The 21,705-nt window shown below is 45.3% G+C and overlaps 1 protein-coding gene across 1 annotated transcript in view; it reads right to left on the reverse strand.

Annotated features, from left to right (window-relative positions):
• Nucleotides 1-21,705, reverse strand: part of ALKBH8 (alkB homolog 8, tRNA methyltransferase) — a 73,183-nt gene that overhangs the window by 23,037 nt on the left and 28,441 nt on the right. Inside the window, 3 exon segments of the mRNA XM_081860351.1 lie at nucleotides 18,964-19,034; nucleotides 20,669-20,722; nucleotides 20,725-20,772. Of these exon segments, the coding sequence (XP_081716477.1) occupies nucleotides 18,964-19,034; nucleotides 20,669-20,722; nucleotides 20,725-20,772 (173 nt within the window).

The raw sequence follows: 21,705 nt of genomic DNA on the forward strand, positions 1-21,705 counted from the left end.
TGTGGGAAGGACTTGGATTGCATCATTCTTGTTTATACTTTCCTCAGATTGTGGCAACAACACCCCCCCCCCAAAAAAAATATAAATCCATCTCAGAGAGGAACAGAGAGTTAACACTGAAATTAATTCACTGATGGTATTTAACCCCTCGTGGATTGGCATATATGCCTCCCTCTTCCTCAGCGAGATGCTGGCATGGGTGCCAGGAGAAGGCACATATGTCCACATGTGGTGGTATTGTGCCAAACGCCAAAATTCTGTACCTCAATTTTCCAGGAAATAATTAAGATTATAGGTCATAGTGATTCCCCTCTCCCGCCCCCTGTAGCACTACTGAATATATTTGAAAACGGAGAAGCACCATCCCATTGCAAAGAATTGGGGTCACATTTGCTGAACAACTCCAGGCACGCCTGGAGGATGCGGACCATTTGGATCCCTTCCAATCGGGATTCAGGCCTCATCATGGGACTGAAACTGCCTTGGTCGCGCTGGTTGATGATCTCCGGTGAGCTAGGGACAAAGGTGAGAGCTGTTTCCTAGTTCTGCTGGATCTCTCAGCGGCCTTTGATACAATCGACCATAACATCCTTCTGGACCGTCTAGAGGGGCTGGGAGCTGGGGGCACTGTTATACAGTGGTTTCGCTCCTTCCTCCTGGGCCGTGTTCAGAAAGTGGTGGTGGGGGATGAGTGTTCAGACCCCTGGGCCCTCACTTGTGGGGTGCCTCAGGGTTCCGTCCTCTCCCCCATACTTTTTAACATCTATATGAAGCCGCTGGGAGAGATCATCAGGGGGTTTGGACTGGGTGTCTATCAATATGCAGATGATACCCAGCTCTACCTCTCTTTCAAATCAGAACCAGTGAAGGCGGTGAAGGTCCTGTGTGAGTGCCTGGAGGCGGTTGGAGGATGGATGGCGGCTAATGGATTGAGGTTGAATCCTGACAAGACAGAAGTACTGTTTTTGGGGGACAGGGGGCGGGCTGGTGTGGAGGACTCCCTGGTCCTGAATAGGGTAACTGTGCCCCTGAAGGACCAGGTGCGCAGCCTGGGAGTCATTTTGGACTCACAGCTGTCCATGGAGGCGCAGGTCAATTCTGTATCCAGGGCAGCTGTCTACCAACTCCACCTGGTACGCAGGCTGAGACCCTACCTGCCCGCGGACTGTCTCGCCAGAGTGCTGCATGCTCTAGTTATCTCCCGCTTGGACTACTGCAATGCGCTCTACGTGGGGCTACCTTTGAAGGTGACTCGGAAACTACAACTAATCCAGAATGCGGCAGCTAGATTGGTGACAGGGGGCGGCCGCCGAGACCACATAACACCGGTCTTGAAAGACCTACATTGGCTCCCAGTACGTTTCCGAGCACAATTCAAAGTGCTGGTGTTGACCTTTAAAGCCCTAAACGGCCTCGGCCCAGTATACCTGAAGGAGCGTCTCCACCCCCATCGTTCTGCCCGGACGCTGAGGTCCAGCGCCGAGGGCCTTCTGGCGGTTCCCTCATTACGAGAAGCAAAGCTACAGGGAACCAGGCAGAGGGCCTTCTCGGTAGTGGCGCCCGCCCTGTGGAACGCCCTCCCATCAGATGTCAAAGCGATAAATGACTACCTGACATTCAGAAGGCATCTTAAGGCAGCCCTATTCAGGGAAGTTTTTAATCTGTGATATTTGAGTGTATTTTTGGTTTTTATGGAAGCCGCCCAGAGTGGCTGGGGAAACCCAGCCAGATGGGTGGGGTACAAATAATAAATTATTATTATTATTATTATTATTATTATTATTATTATTATTATTATTAACTGCTGCCTAAGCTATTATGGCTAGACATGGGAAGGACTTAGTAGGTGCCAACCTTGTATCCTGGTATAATAAAGAGTGGGAGATTGCCTTATTTGGGGGGAGAGAACTTATTTACAAATTGAGATTGGCTAGAGAACAAAGCAAGACAGACATTCTTTGTGTGTGATTTTATTAAATATGTTAATGACGATTCGCACAACTTAAGCCCACATCCAACATTTAACAGATTTTGACTGATTCAGTAAAATATACCCAACTGTCCCCTCTCCATCCTCTTTTTCTCTTCTGTACACCATTATCTGCAACTCATTTTATAAGGCTCTACATATCCTACTGTGCAAAGATGTTCTCTATCCATTAATCTATTTTTACCAATCTATTTTTTCAAAAAGGCTATATTCGGTATACATAAATCAAAATGTTTTGATACCGTATTTCTTCAAATATAAAAAAGCTATTTACAAATATATATATATTAATGAACCTATGTTTGCCGTGCCTGTTGAAATCTAAATCTTAGTAGGACTAAAGCAGGCACGTCCAACTCCAAGAGACTGATCTACTCATAGTATAAAAAGACCAGCTGTGATCTACCCATTGTCATTGCTAGGAGTTGTTAAGCTTTTTTGGGGGGGAGGGGGGGTTGACCAAAGTTCTGGAGCTTTTTTAAGGGGAAGGTTGGCCAAAGTTCTGAAGCTTTTTTTAGAAGAGAAGAAGAAGAGTTTGGATTTGATATCCCGCTTTATCACTACCGGAAGGAGTCTCAAAGCGGCTAACATTCTCCTTTCTCTTCCTCCCCCACAACAAACACTCTGTGAGGTGAGTGGGGCTGAGAGACTTCAGAGAAGTGTGACTAGCCCAAGGTCACCCAGCAGCTGCATGTGGAGGAGCAGAAACGCGAACCCGGTTCACCAGATTACGAGTCTACCGCTCTTAACCACTACACCACACTGGCTCTCCCTTTTAGGGGAAGGTTTGCCCAAAGGCGATCACTAAACTTCAGGCCATGATCTACCTGGGACAACCCTGTGATCTACTGGTAAATCACGATCTACCTGTTGGATATGCCTGGACTACAACATTGGAAACAATCCTTTGCTTCATAAAATTGCTTCCCAGTCCTTTCTGAATGTGAGGCCGGATCCTTCCAATACAACCATTTGTACCCCGGTGGCAACAGCCCGGCTACTCTTGCTTCCAGGGTACATATGAAAGAGATGCCCGCCCCCCACTCTGGACAAACCAACATTGGCAAAAAGTGCTCTCAACTATCACTTGATATAAATAATGCTAATTTGAAAGTATATTGCCTCCCAAAGCCCTTTCAAAGCACAATGAAGTCTCCAAGCTGCATCTAGGGTCGCTAGATCTAGATCAGGCTTCCTCAACCTCGGCCCTCCAGATGTTTTTGGCCTACAACTCCCATGATCCCTAGCTAGCTGGACCAGTGGTCAGGGATGATGGGAATTGTAGTCTCAAAACATCTGGAGGGCCAAGGTTGAGGAAACCTGTTCTAGACCAATGATGAGGAGCTGGTGGCCAGCCAATTTGGAATGCAGGCAAATCCCATCTGGTGACGTACAAATGACTTGACCTCACATGTCTACAATACACAACTTGTCATCTTATCGCTTGTCCAATAACGCCAGGCCACAAGGCACCCCTACTTCTCCTTCCTATCGATTTATTTGGAATTCGAGTCTGCCTGCCCTAAGCCACAAAGTATTTGCTGCTGAAAGTTTGCTGCTGGGAACTTTTGGCTCCTGAGGCCAAGAGTTTAACAGTTTTCATTGCCTCTTGATCTCTCGCGCGCTGACTAGTGTAGCGAGAACTTAATCCCCCCCAGGAAAAGTAATGCAGGCCTTGGGCACCTCGTGCGATTACAAAGCCAAGGATTCAAGCCAGGCTCCCAGCATAGCCTGGTTTATTAAATTTCACCAACTGCCCACGCTCAGCTTCTTACAAAAGGCTCCCACTGTTTCCTCAGCCGCCTTCCTTCTACGAACAAGAAGCATTTAATGCTGTTAAGTCTCCGTATTGTTTGCCTCTTTGAGAGGATTTCGCTATATTGAAATATGCCCGGAACCCATAAATTTAGCACTGATGCAGGCAAGTGCCGTCACCTCTGACGTGGTCAGACCCTCTGGATGCATCAGAACATAAGGGCTGCCTTGCCGGATCCAGAGCAAGGTCTGTCTAGTCCACTATTCTCTTCTGAATGTCAGAACAGTGTGCTTACGAGCGGAGCATGACAATTATGTCCTTCTGCTTCTCTTTGTCCCAGCAGCGGGTGTACTTATGTTCCACTTGGCCACAACTGTCGATTTTGTTGACAAGTGAGGCCTGCAACAAAATGTTGCAGTATGGAGTGTGCCCTGTTCAGGATTCCAGCTGCCCCATTCCATTCCCCCTGCCAGCCTCTTGGCTTTCCATATTCAACCTCTGTAGAGGGAAGTAGATGGGTATTTACTTACTCCTTAATAACAAAACCCAACTCCCAATCCAGCGCTTCTCCTAAACCCGTATGGCTATCACCAGCCATTCTCCTCCCTTCTGAACCCTCAATTTACTGGTAGCTCAGTAACTGTGGGGTACAGGCATAGTACAGACCCAGACAGATACAGCTGTTATGCCCATCTAATCATTTTAGGTGCATACACTGGCATGAAATAAGTCCCCAATTTTTACTATATTTTTCAGGAGCTCATCTGCCTTCACATACCCAGGAAAGATAATTGGTGACGTTGTCAGCATCCCAAAAGAGAGAAAGATTGAGAGATAAATATTTTATTTAACTGATTTCTTTGTAACAAAACACAGCCATCTGGAGACAATGTTTTACTTGCAACGGGGTTTTACCCTGTTGGTGTCCATTGTAAATTTTCGGTTTTGCACTGTGCCTGGCACATAGCTCTGGAGAAAGCATCTGTCTACTCCTCCAAATCTACCATATGCACACCTAATCCCCCTCCTCCTTTGGGTACCACTCCTCGCCATACCTGCAGCACCATCCCAGGTACATGTCCCTTCTGAGGCTCACAGGGGCTGCAGCTCAGGTTCAAAGCCCAGAGAGCTATTGCTAGTCAATGCAGAATCACAGACTTCAACCTTTTCAGACCTGGGATTCACTTTAATCCCAACATACATTTGGGGACCAATTTCTTAATTTCCCCCCTACTTTTATGTCCCTTTCAGCTCAGTACATAAGCTCAGGAGTTAAGTCCCAGTTCCACCTAAGAGCAAACACTTTCTTATTCTATTATTGAGCAAGAGCAAACACTTTCTTATCTATTATTGAAGGGCCCCCAAACAACCACACAAAGTCACAATTGCTATGTTCCCTCTTTTCTTTCCTTCTTTCCTTATGGGTGGAATTTGGGTGTAGCATGAGGGAAAAGATGCTTCCAAGCAGGAATTTCCATGGCTTGGGGGGGGGGGCTAGACTGATAAGGGTCCCTGAAATTCCTGTTCGTAAGTATTATGGAGGATTCTCCAGGCCTGACAAACAAGAAAAGAGTATATGTTTAAACAAAAACTACTCTTTAGCAAGAAGTTCGACATACTTAATGAAAGCCATCACTTTGGTCAACGTTATCGTATAGGAAACATGTGGATTTAATTTCAACGCAGCATGGCTTGCTTTTGAAATGGATTTGTAAAAACCCATTTGGGGAAACTGCTCTCTGAGACTGCAACGTTCTTACAGTTGTGCTTAACTCCTAATGAAGAAAAATTGGGATTCGTGGAAACATGAAATACCGCATTCTCAAAGACCGCATTCTCTATTTTATATGCAAAATAAAAGATATATAATTTACTCGAAATAGGTAGATGAAACCTTTCGTATCCCTCCTCAGCAGGTTGGGGACAGGTAAAGGACCCCTGGCCATTAGGTCCAGTCATGGCCGACTCTGGGGTTTCGGCGCTCATCTCGCTTCATTGGCCGAGGGAGCCGGAGTACAGCTTCCAGGTCATGGGGCAGGTAGAAGCAGTCAAAACAACACACACAACTCCTCAGGTTAATAAGGTATGCCACACCTGCTCAATCCTGGCCCTTGAAGCAAAGCTGGCATCAATGGTAGGCACTACTGAGCATATGGCTAGGCTCATTCATGAGAAAGGGCCTCTCTCTGGCCCTTGCTCTTATGACCTGCTCACCAGGCCTCTTTAAAGATGCAAGCAATGACAAGAGAAAGGAGATACAGCAACACCCTCCATTTGCCTGGCAGACTGGTCGAGTGAACAGATTGCAGAGACAGTAAAGACTTCTTGCTCCATGATTGCAATCATGGGATTTTTGTCTTTCACATGATGGTATATGTTTTGACTCCACAGAGTGGAAAGTGACGGAGACAGGATGTTTGTGTTACTGTGTTCCGTGAAGTGGGACTATTGTCCTTTGTTCATTCCCTCTTTGCTGTCTGATGATAGAGAGAAAGGGAGCCATGTTGCAGTGCTCCGTGTGTGTTTATATGTAAATAAAGTAGATTAGCCAAAATGCTGAGTTGCTGAGGTGTGTCACGCATGATGGACAAACTCTGTGGATCCCTAAGTGTGCCAGTGTCAGTTGGCATCGGTCGCTGTGATGTTCGGGCTGAAGAAAGCTTTTGAAGCTCCCAAACGATTGACCAGGAGGAAGAGAACATGCCAGTTGGGCATGTGTCTCTGCCAGGGTCCTACTCAAGTGTAGGCTGAACTCCTGACAGACTGCACATTGCCCAAGCCCCATTGGAGGTTGCCGCCAACACACTTCTACTGCACTTGCTGCTGGTGTGGCGGCTCCTCCATAAAACTGCTTTAAACAGCTTATAGCAGAGTTTCTTCCTGGTGGCAGATGACAAGAGACTATAAGACTAGTGCAAAATACTCAGTCAAGAGTTACTTTATTTCTTGGCTGGTTCACAAGCGACTATATAAAAAACTATTTACATACATCTTTCCACCACAGTGTGATAGTACTCTTTCCTCCTGCAGGCAAGTACAACCTGCAACTTCCTCTTTTATTTTCACCCCCAGCTGTAACCAATCAGCCTAGATTGCCACTCCTAACTATTAAAGAAAACTTCTTTAAAGCTACAAACACCTTTTTCTGTTTCTTTGCAAAATGACTTCCTAACAAGCCCCGCTCGAAAATCCTGGAACTGCCACTACAAAGAAGAACATCCTACAGAAAGAATTCATTCTTTGATTGTTAACAGACCTCTAAGGAAAGGAATGTGGGTGGGAAGCAGGTGGCGCTGTGGGTTAAACCACAGAGCCTAGGGCTTGCTGATCAGAAGGTCGGCGGTTCAAATCCCCGCGACGGGGTGAGCTCCCTTTGCTCGGTCCCAGCTCCTGCCAACCTAGCAGTTCAAAAGCACATCAAAGTGCAAGTAGATAAATAGGTACTGCTCTGGCGGGAAGGTAAACGGCATTTCCATGCGCTGCTCTGGTTCGCCAGAAGCGGTTCTGTCATGCTGGCCACATGTACCAGAAGTTGTACGCCGGCTACCTCGGCCAATAAAGCGAGATGAGCGCCGCAACCCCAGAGTCAGCCACGACTGGACCTAACGGTCAGGGGTCCCTTTACCTTTACCTTAAGGAAAGGAAGTTCACAGTTGTGTTATTGCTGCTCTTCACGTTTGTTGCAACAGGTGGTACGATCCAAATGATGTCCCCAGTTGCTTTTTAGCAGCCACAGTGTTACTAAAAGGTCTCTGGAGGTATGTCCAACCCAAGCTCGTTAAGGGCTTTTAAAGATTCAAATCAGTGCTTTGAATTGTGCAACTTGCTCCCCCACCTCTCTGTGGGTACACATGTATACACTTGTAGTTAGTGCTTGGCAAAACAGCATTCGCACTCAACACTGCCCGTGCCAAAGAATAACTTGCACATCCCACAGGGGAGATGCCCTAGATAGTAAGATAGTGCCCATGTCACCCTGTGGGCTCAACATTCCTTTCCTTTCTCGGGCAGATATAAACAGATATTACACCGCATCAAAAGCAAAAGCAACAAGAATATATTTTGGCTGAAATTTCCATCTGACAAACTATAGCGCTGGTATACAGATTCATAAATGTGGTTTTGCTAGTTATACAAATATTTGACGTTTTGTTCTAAAATCTCCCCTCAGGGCTCAAAAGGACACTGCTGTATATAGGACATTTTATCCTGGCATAGTAATGGAAGTATAAATCCCCGGGGCTACGGCTTTTGTGTTGAAGATATTATCCAAGTCCATTTTACATCCCGGAGGGACGATACCGCCAAACTAGTGATTGCCAATTTAAGTTTGCTTCGCTGCTTGAAAGACCAATTGTGCCTCCTTCTGGTTTTATCATTCCACAGCCTCCATCTGCATGCAGAAAACTTTTCCGACAAAATTTGCCACAGCCTTAAAATAGACTCTTGTAACAAAGGGGGAATGACGTCACAGGCTTGATGAAATTAGCTCTCTTTATTCAATCCCTGAGCAGAGGTACTGCTGAAATGCAACAGCTACTTTCTAATGCCCCACAGTTCAGTTCAGCTCAGCTGCTGCTAATTTCTGACAGGCATCAGTTGCAGCCAGGTTCATTTCATGCTCTGATCTTCCAAAAATAGCTCTGAAAGTTTGTTTTTTGTTGTTTTAAGTAGCCACCACTGGTAGAGCTCTTGCAGAAATTAAAACTATTATTGAGTGGGTTGGGGGGGTTAAGTCCTAGTCCGCTTGCAGCTCCTTGAGGGTTTAAGGGAGGGAGAAAGAGATATAAACGCTGACCTGCGTAATTGAGGATAACAGATACAGTGGTGCCTCGCAAGACGAAATTAATCCGTTCCGCAATTCTCTTCGTCTAGCGGTTTTTTCGTCTTGCGAAGCAAGCCCATTGACAGCTTAGCGGATTAGCGCTATTAGCGGTCTAGCGGCTTTTAGCGATCAGCTGAGAAGCGGCTTATCAGCGGAACAGCTGATAAGCGGCTTAGCACTTAGGGAAAGGGCGGAAAAAAGCGGGGGGGAAACGCGGGAACTCGCAAGATTTCTTGCGAAGCAACCCCATAGAGAAATTCGTTTAGCGAAGCGCCTCCAAAAACGGAAAACCCTTTCGTCTAGCGGGTTTTTCGTCTTGCGAGGCGTTTGTCTTGCGGGGCACCACTGTACTGAAACCCTTTAGAATTCATATTAAGAATGTAGCAAAAAGGGAACAGTAAGAATGGGGATGAGGATAACACAGGTTTAAAATGTCAAATATAATAAAGGAGAGGCAAATGGGGGGGGGGATGGGCAGAAGCATGCCAACAGCCCAACTGTTCAATTTAGAGGCCAGGTAACCTAGGAAACTGCCCCTCAGTTCCAGTCCTGGAGGCACAAAATGGAGCACCAAGATAGTACGGTCAGACACAAGCCTAGGATGAAAGGGAGAAAAACTGCATGGCGGTTGCTAGGCAACTTCTGCCACCCTCCTATTCTCTAGAAACAACAGTGGTTGCCTAGCAACTGAGACCTGCATTCTCCTACCTCAGTAGAGGCCTTGGTCAAAAAGAGCCTGGAGTCTTCTTGTAAACCTGCACCAACAGAGGCAATGGGAAAACAGGGGGAAGGGGAGGCAGAGTATTAATGTGTGTGAGGGAAAATATCTCAACATAAATAAGAACATAAGAAGAGCCTGCTGGATAAGGCCAATGGCCCATTCCGTCCAGCATCCTAGTCTCACAATGGCCAACCAGGTTCCTGTGGGATACTTGAAAGCAGGACCTGAGCACAAGAGCACTCTCCTCAATATCTGTGGGATTCCCCCTTCCTCCTCACTCCTGGCCTTCTCTGGAGGATGGAGCTTGCTCCAAGATCCTTGCAGCATATGTACATTACACATAGTGGGTGGTATTTAATAAGAAGATTGTTATCTCACCACCTAATATTACAAAAAGCTCTCTGTCAGAACTGCAGTGGCTAACCTTTGGCCCTCCAGGTGTCAGGCATAGGTCATCAGTAAAACAATGGAAATCAGCCCTGAGTGCTCACTGAAAGGACAGATCCTGAACCTGAGGCTCCAATACTTTGGCCACCTCATGAGAAGAGAAGACTCCCTGGAAAAGCCCCTGATGTTGGGAAAGATGGAGGACACAAGAAGGGGACGACAGAGGACGAGATGGTTGGATAGTGTTCTCGAAGCTACCAGCATGAGTTTGACCAAACTGCGGGAGGCAGTGGAAGACAGAAGTGCCTGGCGTGTTCTGGTCCATGGGGTTACGAAGAGTCAGACACGACTAAACGACTAAACAACATCAACAAAAAACACCTGCTGTCAGTGGCCTTAGCTCTTTATTCAAAGAAACAAAACAGCGCAGGCCTAGTGATCACAACAACTCTTCTCCGTAGGTCTTGCCCCAATGAGGCAGTTGCAAGTACTGAGGGACCTTGCCTTCCCACTGCTGCCTGAGACTCCTCTCCCAGTTCCTTCCCAGGCAATCTGAGGCTCCTTCATCTTGTCTCTCGCCTCTTTGTCTTTGCGCTGCTCCACCCTCATAATTTCTCTGCATGTTCTGGGATACCAGGGGAGAAGGGCTGGTTGCAGGAGGGGGAGACTCTCTGGATTCTTCAGCAGCCTGACTAATTTCTGTCTCCTGTTCCCTCTCCTCTTCTGCCTCTGTTTCTGGGCTTCTCTCTGCCATAGACTCTCCCTGCTCACTAAACCCTGTCACCTCTTCAGCTTCCAACACCTCCTTCCTCCCAGTCTGCTCCCTCATCTTCATCAGACCATTCATTGTGATTCCATCACCGGTCTTAGCCTCCTTCCCCTGGGGGTTCCCCAGTTTGATGCCTCCCACAATTCCTCTGGCCAGTCCATGACATCAGGTGTTGGTGGACCACAATTCCCAATATCCCTGATTATTGGCCAGGGCAGTTTGGGATGTTGGGAATTGGAGTCCCACAACATCAGGAGGGCAAGAGATTAGCCACTGCTGTGTTAAAGCAATTCCACAGCATGATCCACTGTCCTGTAGTAATGATGAGATTAAAAAAAGGAGATACACGACAAAAACAAGACAGGAAGTCGAGATAACGCTGACCAATTAATCTGGAAATAGTTGCTCTGGTTATGTACCTTGGGAAGGAGACATCCATCTGATTCACTGACTTCAATGGCGTTTATTTCTGGCCGAAGTGTATAGGATTTCACTACAATCTTACAAGTACTTGTATTGATTAGCGAAAAAGTACAGAAGGGCTGAGCCTTGATAACAGACAGTAAGAACATAAGGGCCCTGCTGGATCAGCCCATCCTAGCATCCTGTTATCACAGTAACCAACTAGATGCCTACGGGGAGGATCACGCAAGCAAGACCTTAAATTTGCAGCAACACTCTCTCCTCCTGAGGTTTCCAGCAGCTGGAATTCAGAAGCATACTGCTCCCAATCATTCTCGCCTTGCAGTAAATGGACAATTGAAGACATTTGAAAGATGGACAGTGATTCCCCCATGGAGACACAATTTAAGCAGAAGTAGCATTTTCTGGATTTTGCTGTAGCTCTGATTGCCCTGCGGCAAAAAGTGAAAAATGATGCGGCAAAGTCAACAGAAATGTAATTCTGCAACTTTGCATTAAAAAAAAAAGAGCTTAACTCACTCTGCAATTTTCAGGATTTTTTTTTATAATAGTACAAAACACACAATGAGAATCCTTCTACCAGAGTGCCAACTTGAATAAAAAAATTGGGGGGGGGGACACAGATAAGCCCCCCCCCCGCATAATTGGTCACATGATGCAGCACCCTCACACCATTTGAAAGACAATGTCCATTAACGGGGGGCAGGGGTGGCCCCCTCAAATATTTTATGGGAGGACAAAGAGACCTCAGCCCCTATGAGTTGGTTCTTTGTATGCTTCCTACAAAGAACAAGTATCTGTGTCTCATTGAACATGCAGGTATCCATCAAAGCAGAACCTTTCAAAAGTAACTGCTTTAAAAACGATGGTTCTTTGAGGGGGGGTTTTACAATCAACATTTTATGAAATATATAAATAGACACATTATATTTTTGTCTCTTTGGGTGAAGATACCCAACTCTTTCATTACACAGATACTAGTCTGTGCCACCCTTCTCATTGGCTGCCTGTAGTTTTAACTTTGGCTTTAAGAGAGACGCTCACTTAGAAACAGGCTTCACCATGTTTTTGTGTGTGAGGCTGATGAGCTGAGGAATTTTACAGCGTGGGGTTCCTTTTGAAGAATCAGAATGAAAGCTGAAACCATACCTTTCCAGAAGCCTTGCAATACATACATACATACATATACATACATATATAAATATATACGGTATATATATATATACATTTATATGGAAGTACCAACAGCAGGATGTAAGATTTGCAGGGTGAGTCTTTGAGAGAAATGTGGGAATATAAAGAAGCCAGAGACAAAAGAAATAAACTAGGGCAAGTGTCTTAACAGAATAGCCTGTCTAATTTTTATTTTTAAAAAGGGGAGAGAGTATACAGGGACCCACATGCTGGGCTGAAGTGTGCTCTCATTGTGAGGCCACATTCGCCACTCGCCGAGCCTTTTGCATCAGTGGAAACTACCGTAGTTGCTGAAAAGCCCTGAAAGGAGCCTTGAGAAGCCCCCTGGGATAGACTGGTACAGAATTACAAAATCACAAAGCTGGAAGCTTTTGTACAAAATCACAAAGTTGGAAGCTTTTGTCTCAAGCAGGGAACAGAGGATGAAAAAGACCTTTCTCTGCCATGGACCCTGGAGAGGCACTTCTTGCAAGAACAGACAAAACTAGGCTAGACAGACAAACGGTTTGGCCTGCTGTGAGACAGCTTCCCATGCTCCTAAGTGGTCTAGTGGCTGTGCATGCAAGGCAGATTCTTATCTATGGGGACCCTGTCTGGGGAGGGGATTTTGCTTGGTTGAAAGAAGGGTTTGGGGGCGGGAGTACCTGTGATGGTGCAGAGCAGAGAATGAAAGGCAAGGAGGGGTAAGGGTTCAATTCCTCTCGAAAACACCTTTTTACAAACAAAAAATTAGAGCCTCGTCCCTAAGGATGCTTAGCTCTACAAAATGCAGCTTCATCTGTCACATCTACTTTGGCAGTTTGCAAAATGGGACCCCGACTCTTTCCGTAGGCTCACGCCAATGAAAACTGTTTAGAGCTTGACAGAAGCTGAGCCTGAGTTGAAGCAATGCTTCCGCAGCAAGGCAGGCATGCAGGAGGCAGTTTGTGCATCTCTAGAGACACCATCCGGAAGCCATGAATACAACAGTCACACCTAACCAGGCAGCTTAAGAAAAGGCCATTTTGCAGGTCTGCCTCTTTGCATTTTCCAAGCGAATAGGTTATTTCCTTCGGGGAAGCAGCATATTGGTAGTGAGCTGCAACACAAGCATTTGTTTTATCAGGAACACATAAATCAGGAGGCTGCTGCTTATTTAACTGACAGTAAGACAGAACAAGGGACGCAGGTGGCACTGTGGGTTAAACCACAGAGCCTAGGGCTTGCCGATCAGAAGGTCAGCAGTTCGAATCCCCACGACGGGGTGAGCTCCCGTTGCTCGGTCCCTGCTCCTGCCAACCTAGCAGTTCGAAAGCACATCAAAGTGCAAGGAGATAAATAGGTACCACTCCGTCGGGAAGGTAAATGGCATTTCCGTGCACTGCTCTGGTTCGCCAGAAGTGGCTTAGTAATGCTGGCCACATGACCCGGAAGCTGTACGCCGGCTCCCTCGGCCAGCAAGATGAGCGCCACAACCCCAGAGTTGGCCATGACTGGACCTACCTTTAAGACAGAACAATTTGACAGTAGAATCATAGAAATGTAGAGTTGGAAGGGACTACAAGGGCCATCTAGCCTAACCCCTGGCAATGCCCAATGTGGGGCTCAAACTCACAACCCTGAAATTAAGAGTCTCATGCTCTACCAACTGAGCTATCCTACGCAAAGAAATTACTATAGCGTCCTGGGAACGGGGGAATCCCAAGTCTCTGATGTGCAGAAAGAAAATGAGGATCACAATTTTATTTATCACGAGCAACTTATTGTGTTAGCTCCACATAGGAATAGCTACAATCATTTGAGTATTTCTAGGTAGGAATCTGAATTTGGAACTTAAAGATACCTGTATTCTGTGACCAGAAATCCCACTATTTTAGTCATTACCCAAGACTGAAAAATGCCCCCCTGATCAATACAGGTTAAGTACTTAATTCGTTCCGGAGGTCCATACTTAACCTGAAACTGTTCTTAACCTGAGGTACCACTTTAGCCAATGGGGCCTCCCGCTGCCGCCACGCCGCCGGAGCACGATTTCTGTTCTCATCCTGAAGCAAAGTTCTTAACCTGAAGCACTATTTCTGGGTTAGCGGAGTCTGTAACCTGAAGCATATGTACCCCGAGGTACCACTGTAGTTCCACCATTGTTCCTTTTCCTGGAGCACCAAGAACATCGAAGGCAACCTGAGAGAAATCTCAGGTTGCATGCCACTCCTGTCTCAGGTAAGGGGATAGACCGAGTGTATCTTGGCTGAGGGTTCCCAAAATCCTAGAGCCAGCATAGTCTGGTTGATCACTGCTCTGTGATCAACCTGAACAGGCCTGGCCAGCACCCCATTTAAACGAACTGTGCCCAGAGTGGTCATGTATCCTACTTTACAGAGGACAGTTCTCTTATCTGAAGGGTTGCCTGGTCCAAGTCCAGTACAGGGATAAAGAAACATAAAGGAAAACAGAGGTCTTGGAATTTCCCATCAAGCATCAGGACCACAGGTTACCTGGTCACAGTCTTTCCCACTATGATGAGATGTACTGAATTTCCATTTAAAGTTTCTATTCTATACACATAAAGTTGCATATGCAAATTATATGCTAATCTTTGCCATATCTTTTGACCTATTTTTGCCGGTGCATTTTGTGTGTGTGTGTGTGTGTGTGTGTGTGATGTGTAAGTAACCCCCTGAACTCTACACCCCTAGAACAAGCCAGAGGGAGGTTCCTACACAAACACCCACAGGTAGACAGATTCCTCAGCAGATAAATCAATGTGCAAAGGCCTTCCTTGAGAAAGGAAGCTTTAAAACCACTGGTTTAAAGTGGATTTTTCTTAATGCTGCATTCTCCCTTTTTATTATGTTTTCTGGTTGTCTCATAATCACCACCTACACAACCCTAGCTATAATACCCTACCTTTCTACAGAGTTCTCGAAAAGTGTTTAGCCACAGTGTTTTCTGTCTGCGACAGGAGAATAATTGCACTTCTCCACTTCACAGTAATGCGATAAACCGCAATAAACCTTCAGTGTGCTCATTTGCCTTCATGGTTGGAGGTCTGGTTAAAAACCTGAACTGCAGAAAAATCAAGTGAAATTTTAGACATTATGTACATGGTGTGTTTTTTTTACCTTTCGGGAAGTATGATCCATTCCCCAGTTTTTATTACGTGATTTTCTTAATTATGAATGCAAATTCAATGCAAGATGCAACAGAAGGATTTTTAAAAGGGTAATAAATTACTTGCAAAATGAAGAAGGCCTGGGATTATTTTTTTTGCAAGCAGAGCAAACACATTTTAAAGGATGGGCTAAGATGGTTTCCTACAGAGTATCTGCTTACAGTTGACTTAGTCACACAAAATTTCAGGTAGGGATGTGCACATCACAATATGAATCAAAGGATGTATCCAATTGTTCGGTGACGTTCCGATTAATAATAATTACTATTATCTCATTTCCTCTTCTTCAACTATTTAGGGTTGTTGTTTATGCAGCCAAAACAGAACCACCCATGTAAAAATAAAAATAAAAAAGGTAAAGGACCCCTGGATGGTTAAGTCCAGTCAAAAGTGACTATGGGGTGCAACACTCATCTTGCTTTCAGGCCAAGGGTTTCCGGGTCATGACGAAACCACTTCTGGCGCAATGGGACACCATGACAGAAACCAGAGCGCATGGAAACGCTGTTTACCTTTCCGCCGCGGCAGTAGCTATTGATCTACTTGCACTGGTATGCTTTCAAACTGCTAGGTTGGCAGGAGCTGGGACCGAGCAACGGGAGCTCACCCCATCGCACAGATTCGAACTGCCGACCTTCTGATCAGCAAGACCAAAAGGTTCAGTAGTTTAGACCACAGCGCCACCCACTCCCTGGAACCACCCATGTACAAGAGAGTGGTATCAGCAACCTTGATGTAATTTTGATATACACAGGACAAATTTCATGAATACGATGAATCCTATTATGGAAACAAGTAAGGGAACCCCAAATGAAGGTGACTGTCATGAGTTCCCACTGAAATGTCATGTGAGTGGTCAGACTCGGAGGAGGAGGAGTAGCTCAGGGAGTTAGACCTGGAGGAACCAGCTTGGTAGACGTTACAGATTACAAACCTTTAGAAATGTCTAATCCCAGGGAGGACCACAGCAGTTTAGGGGGGTGGGATTTTACCCTCCAAAGAAGGCTCAGGCAAACTCTCAGGACTGTCTCCCATTACCTCCCTTCCAATAATGCCCCTCCGCCTCAGATTCTCCTCTGGCCCCTGCCCCATCGCACAGGGACCTCCTTCTTCAGGGAAGGCGGCTGGAGCAAATCTGATGCCAAGCCAGCACCCACTCCACCTCTGGCACCTAGGAGACCAAGATGTAAACACGCATACCCGCTCACTACTTAATTTGCTACTCCGGCTGCTACTAATCACCAGTTACACAGCTTTCTAATCTACAAAGACCTTTACAACCACACAGCATTCTATGCCGGATGTTTTACAACGAATGCACCAATGTACAAAACATATTACAGAATCGCCAGGAACAAGGATGTTGCCAAAGGCAAAGGCTGCCACAGCAGGAACTGATCCATCAGGCAATGACTGGGCTGTTGCAGCAGCCTTCACCAAAGCAGGGAATTAATATTCTGTTACAAAATGGCATCAAAGACCTGGACGGAGCAGGAGCTTTAGGGAATTTTGTTGATGAGATTCATCTCTCACAGTTACTTTTTCAGGCAAAGAATGTGGATGCTGGCGTTCTCTTTAAAAAAAACAAAACCACCCATGAATTCTGTTTATACTTTACTGCCGGACACATGGCTGCGTTTGGGTGGAACTTACAAGGGCATCTCAGCAGTGAAACAAAGACCCGTCCTGCCGTCCTCAGTTTAGCAGCTGGCATGTGTCTCTGCCACTTCCCCAAATTCTTGCTATGTGAACTGGGCAGAAGAAGCAGACTGCCCCCATCAAGCTCTGTTTACGAAGCCCAATTCCCAACTTTTGCCTTTCTTAAGTGATCAAAACTGCTGTTAAATAAGTCTGCAAGCGGTTATAGGAACATAGAAAGTCTGACCACTGGCATTGTCTACACTGACTAGAAGGCACTATCTGGGGTTTCAAGCAGGAAACACTCCTGTCAGGGCTTGGAGTCAGACATGGGTCAACATGAAAGACACAGGGCTCTGTTGTCAGTGAAGCTGACTCTGTATTCAAGGAAACAGCATGCAACTCAGCAACACTTCCCAGCAGGCCTTGCCCCTATAGAGCAGTTGCCAGGACTGAAGGCCTCTGCCTTACACCCTCTCTAATGCTCATCCTCTCCCGGATGCTTTCCAAGCAGTCTCAAACTATGCATGTGCATCAGGCTTAATCTTCAGTTAAGAAAGGGTCAGGTGATGGCAAAGGTCTCTGCCTGAGAACCTAGGCCTCATCTGCAATATACCTCTAAAGCTGTATCATAACCCTTTAAGGAGTCATGGTTACCCCCCCCCAAAGAACCCTGGGAACTTCAGTTTATTGAGCATCTTGAAAGTTGTTACGAGCTACAATGCTGAGTGAGTTTTAACAATCAATCCCTCTTCCCAGAGAATTCTGGAAATTCTAGCTCAGTGAGGGCTCTAGGTTCCCTCACTGCGAGAAGCAAAGCTACAGGGAACCAGGCAGAGGGCCCGCCCTGTGGAACGCCCTCCCATCAGATGTCAAAGAGATAAACAACTATCTGACATTTAGAAGACACCTGAAGGCAGCCCTGTTTAGGGAAGTTTTTAATGTGTGACATTTTAATGTATTTTTAATCTTTGTTGGAAGCCGCCCAGAGTGGCTGGGGAAACCCAGCCAGATGTGCAGGGTACAAATAAATTATTATTATTATTATTATTATTATTATTATTATTAGGAGCCTCCCAACAATTCTCAGCACCCTTAACAAACTACACATCCCAGGATTCTCTTGATAGAATCCGTGACTGTTTAAAACGGGATGATACTGTTTTAAATGTATTGTAGAGTGCAGACAGGATCAGTGTAGATAATGGGCTAGATGAACGAAGAGTCGCTGCTTCCCATGTTTTGAACCCCCTGTTAAAGGTTTCAGCAAAACGCAATCAGCCGACAGACCCACTTCATTTAGAGCACTCTGCTTTAAAGAGCTTAGCTGCAGCATACGAACAACACAATCTCGGAAATGCACAGATGTCCTTCCTGCTCAACCCCCCGCCTCTGCTTTTGTTGTCTCTTCTTAAGAAAAGGCTTCTGTACAGCAATGTCAGCTTTCATAGCCGACAATGGAAGATAAGAAGCATCCATTAGTTCCTGGATCAGGATGGACCAAGAAAGACAAAAGTACTTCAAGGCCAGTACATCTCAAAAATAACCTATGAAATAGAGGGATTAAATATTATTATTTTTTATTCACAAAGGATTTTCAGGCAAAGCTCCCTGCAAGAATTCCACCGGCGGCACAGCTGCTTCTAAGAAATCCTCACCTCATATTTTTTAAAAATTCAACAGGTGTAGCTAAATAGCTTCAGGGTGAAGAAAAGAGGTGGCCAAGTCTGTCTCAGTCTTCTAGGCAACTTATTTTTAAGACCAGGAGGGTTCCCCCCCCCCATAACATGAAATTACAAGCGCTCAGAACATAGAAATACTTGTGTTGTTCTGAAATCAACACTGAAAACTTGGATAGGGCACAGAGCTTAGTTCCTCACCCCAAGCAAGTTAAGGCATGAGTGCACTACAAGGAAGGTTGGCAGTATTGTCAAAGGAGACTGCATACTGAGCTCAGTTCAGATGTGGGGCAAAACTACAGTAAACACACACTTCTCTCATCTCCCCATCCCTCAGCATCTGCTGCCTGAGGCAGTCCCCTCATTCTCCCTAATGGCTGGGAGGAACCCAACTCTACTCAAAAAACCCAGAAAAAAATATATAAATTACCTCAGCTCCTAAACTTAGAGCTATGATTTCATCCTCAAAAGCAGAATGTGTATCTATGTGAGGAGGGATTCCTGCAACATGAAACAAAGCCGTGGTTCAGTACATGTGAGAATCTATTTTTCAACTTTTCCTCACCATCAGTCTTACTCTGGTACATTGGTAGGCCAAGAAGCTTCCCTCATTCTCTACAGCAGTCTCAATCCACCTAGCGTCCTTCAGAAGTTTTGGACTATAACTCCTAGCCGTCCAGCCCAGTTTATGACAGGTAATAAATCAAATTTAACAACAACAAAAGCCAAAGAAAAAAGAAATCTTGTTACAAGTGCTATGGGTGCCTTAGGCTAGGACTAGAATTTATGGCAAATGCAGATTTGGCACCAACACAGCACCACTGTCACTCCTCTTACTATTTCCCCATCTAAGGGATGCAAAATGTAGTACAGTGGTACCTCGGGTTACATACGCTTCAGGTTACAGACTCCGCTAACCCAGAAATATTACCTTTGCTTCAGGATGAGAACAGAAATTGTGTTCTGGCGGCGCGGCGGCAGTGGGAGGCCCCATTAGCTAAAGTGGTGCTTCAGGTTAAGAACAGTTTCAGGTTAAGAACAGACCTCCGAACGAATTAAGTACTTAACCCGAGGTACCACTGTATTGGATTTGGTTGGAACCACATTCATGCTATTCCCAGCTGCTTCACAGTTAAGTACACATTTTGCATACAAAAGGTCCCAGGTTCAATCCCTTACATATATCTCTCAAAATTAATATACCGCTTGATTATAAGAGAACCTCTAAGCAGTTTACAAAAATATATAATAATACATTAAAACTATTGATAAAAAAGGGGGGATTTGAAAGATTATTACAATCTACAGTAGCTAAAAAAGAGATCACTCACATGTAACTAAGATAACCAGCTTTATATAACCAACATGCTCAAGTTCAATTAATGCATGAAGGGGTTAACGCCAGAGAGTAAGCTGTCCTGCTAGGCTTAGCTATGTCACTTCCTCTCACCTTGGGAGGAAATAGGCAATCAAGTCCATTGTTGTACCCAGTCTACCTGAGAAATTCAGTGTGTGAAGAGCTTTAAACTGGTTGCTCCAGCTCAACCGTATGGCTTTCACCAGCCATTCTCGAGTTCTATACCAATAAACCAGGAACTTTTACCACTTTGTAACTCAGCTAAATTTTACTACCTGAGCAACTTTCTGGCTGATGTACAGGAAAGCACATAAACCTGACCTTGGCAGAGTTTGTAAGCACACCAGTTAAAGCATCTGTAACCCGAGGTACCACTGTATATGTTTTTATTTGCACCAACAGTAACATGTCTAGATAGGTTTGCCTAAACAAAACACACACAAAGATCAATTTCTTCCCCATCTTTAAGAAGGGCTGGGGGAAAAAACTCCTACCTAAAACTCTGAAAAGCTGATATCAATCAATGTCAACGATGCCCAGCCAAATGAACCAACAGACTTGATAATATTAAGACAGCTTTCAATGTTCCTGACAAGATGTAAGACTGCTGTCTTCAGTTTCAACTGGGTATCAACTGGAGACCTTGGAGGCTTGCCCCATATACCCAAGGAACTGACACCTCCCATACGTCCCAATAATACTTCTGCATTTACCAAGGCATTTTGATTAAGGGGCTTTTGTGTCAGGTTAAAGATGTTTGTGCAACACGTGTACATACCCTGTCCAGGTTCATACTGATTTATAGTCAGTTGATCAGGTTTCTCCTTAATGTGCCCATCTTCAACCATTTCACAAGAAGCTTGTTACAGATATCTGGGAGACCTGAGGTGGTAAGAAAATATAAAAGCAGAAGGTTTTCTCTCTCTTCCCTCATCCACAGCAAAACATTCCCACATCAGAAAACAAATAAAGCATACAATTAGGAAAGCTGCGAAGTTTCAACCCTTAAATTCTTCATACAGAATACACCACAAAAAGGAAAACATGCCAGTTACATTTATACGGGGTTTTGTTTTTGTTTTTTTGCTAATATGGTGTTGAAGCTAGAACCTTGGACAAGGACTACAGAGGTTTAAATCTCCACAACTATGAAGTTCGCTGAGTGACCTTAAGCCAGTCATGATTTGTCAGCCTAATTCTACCTCACAGGGCTATTGTGATGTTAAGAGGAGGAGGGAGAATGACGAGTACCATGGAGGAAAAGTAGGGTATAAATGTAATAATGAAACAAATGTAGCCATGGCTATTCACCTTGCACATTTCTGCTCCATAGCTGAAAACAATACACTCGACGCTATTGTAGAAAGCAGCTTGGGATTTTCACAGGGACTGTTTTCATGTTTCTTAAATGCGCTAGCAGCATAAAGCAATTAGAAACAGGCTAATTGCAACTAAATGGTCTCGGCATCTTTATAAGCGTTAGTTGGGATGGGAGGGGGGGCAGTGTTCCCTGGATCACAGCACGAGTTTGCTTACTGGCGTGCCCGTTGGAGAAGGCAACTTTGAATTTATTTGCCAAATTAATGAATTTGAAATTATCCTACTGTGCCTCTCGCTTGGAGTGAGCTAATTCTGATGCGCAGGGAAAGGGATGAAGTGAACTGTAATGTATACTGTCTTAATGTGCAAACGATCAGGCTTTGCGCGGCTACTTCTTGCTGTGAGCAAAATTTCCGTCTCCTAATAGAATGTGAGGGGGAAAGTGCTTGGGAGTTGCTTACAACTCCATCCTCCCGCAATTGTTGGCATCCGTCT

The sequence above is a fragment of the Podarcis erhardii genome, assembly GCF_964252035.2.
Source record: "Podarcis erhardii genome assembly, chromosome: 4".
Lineage (NCBI taxonomy): Eukaryota > Metazoa > Chordata > Lepidosauria > Squamata > Lacertidae > Podarcis > Podarcis erhardii.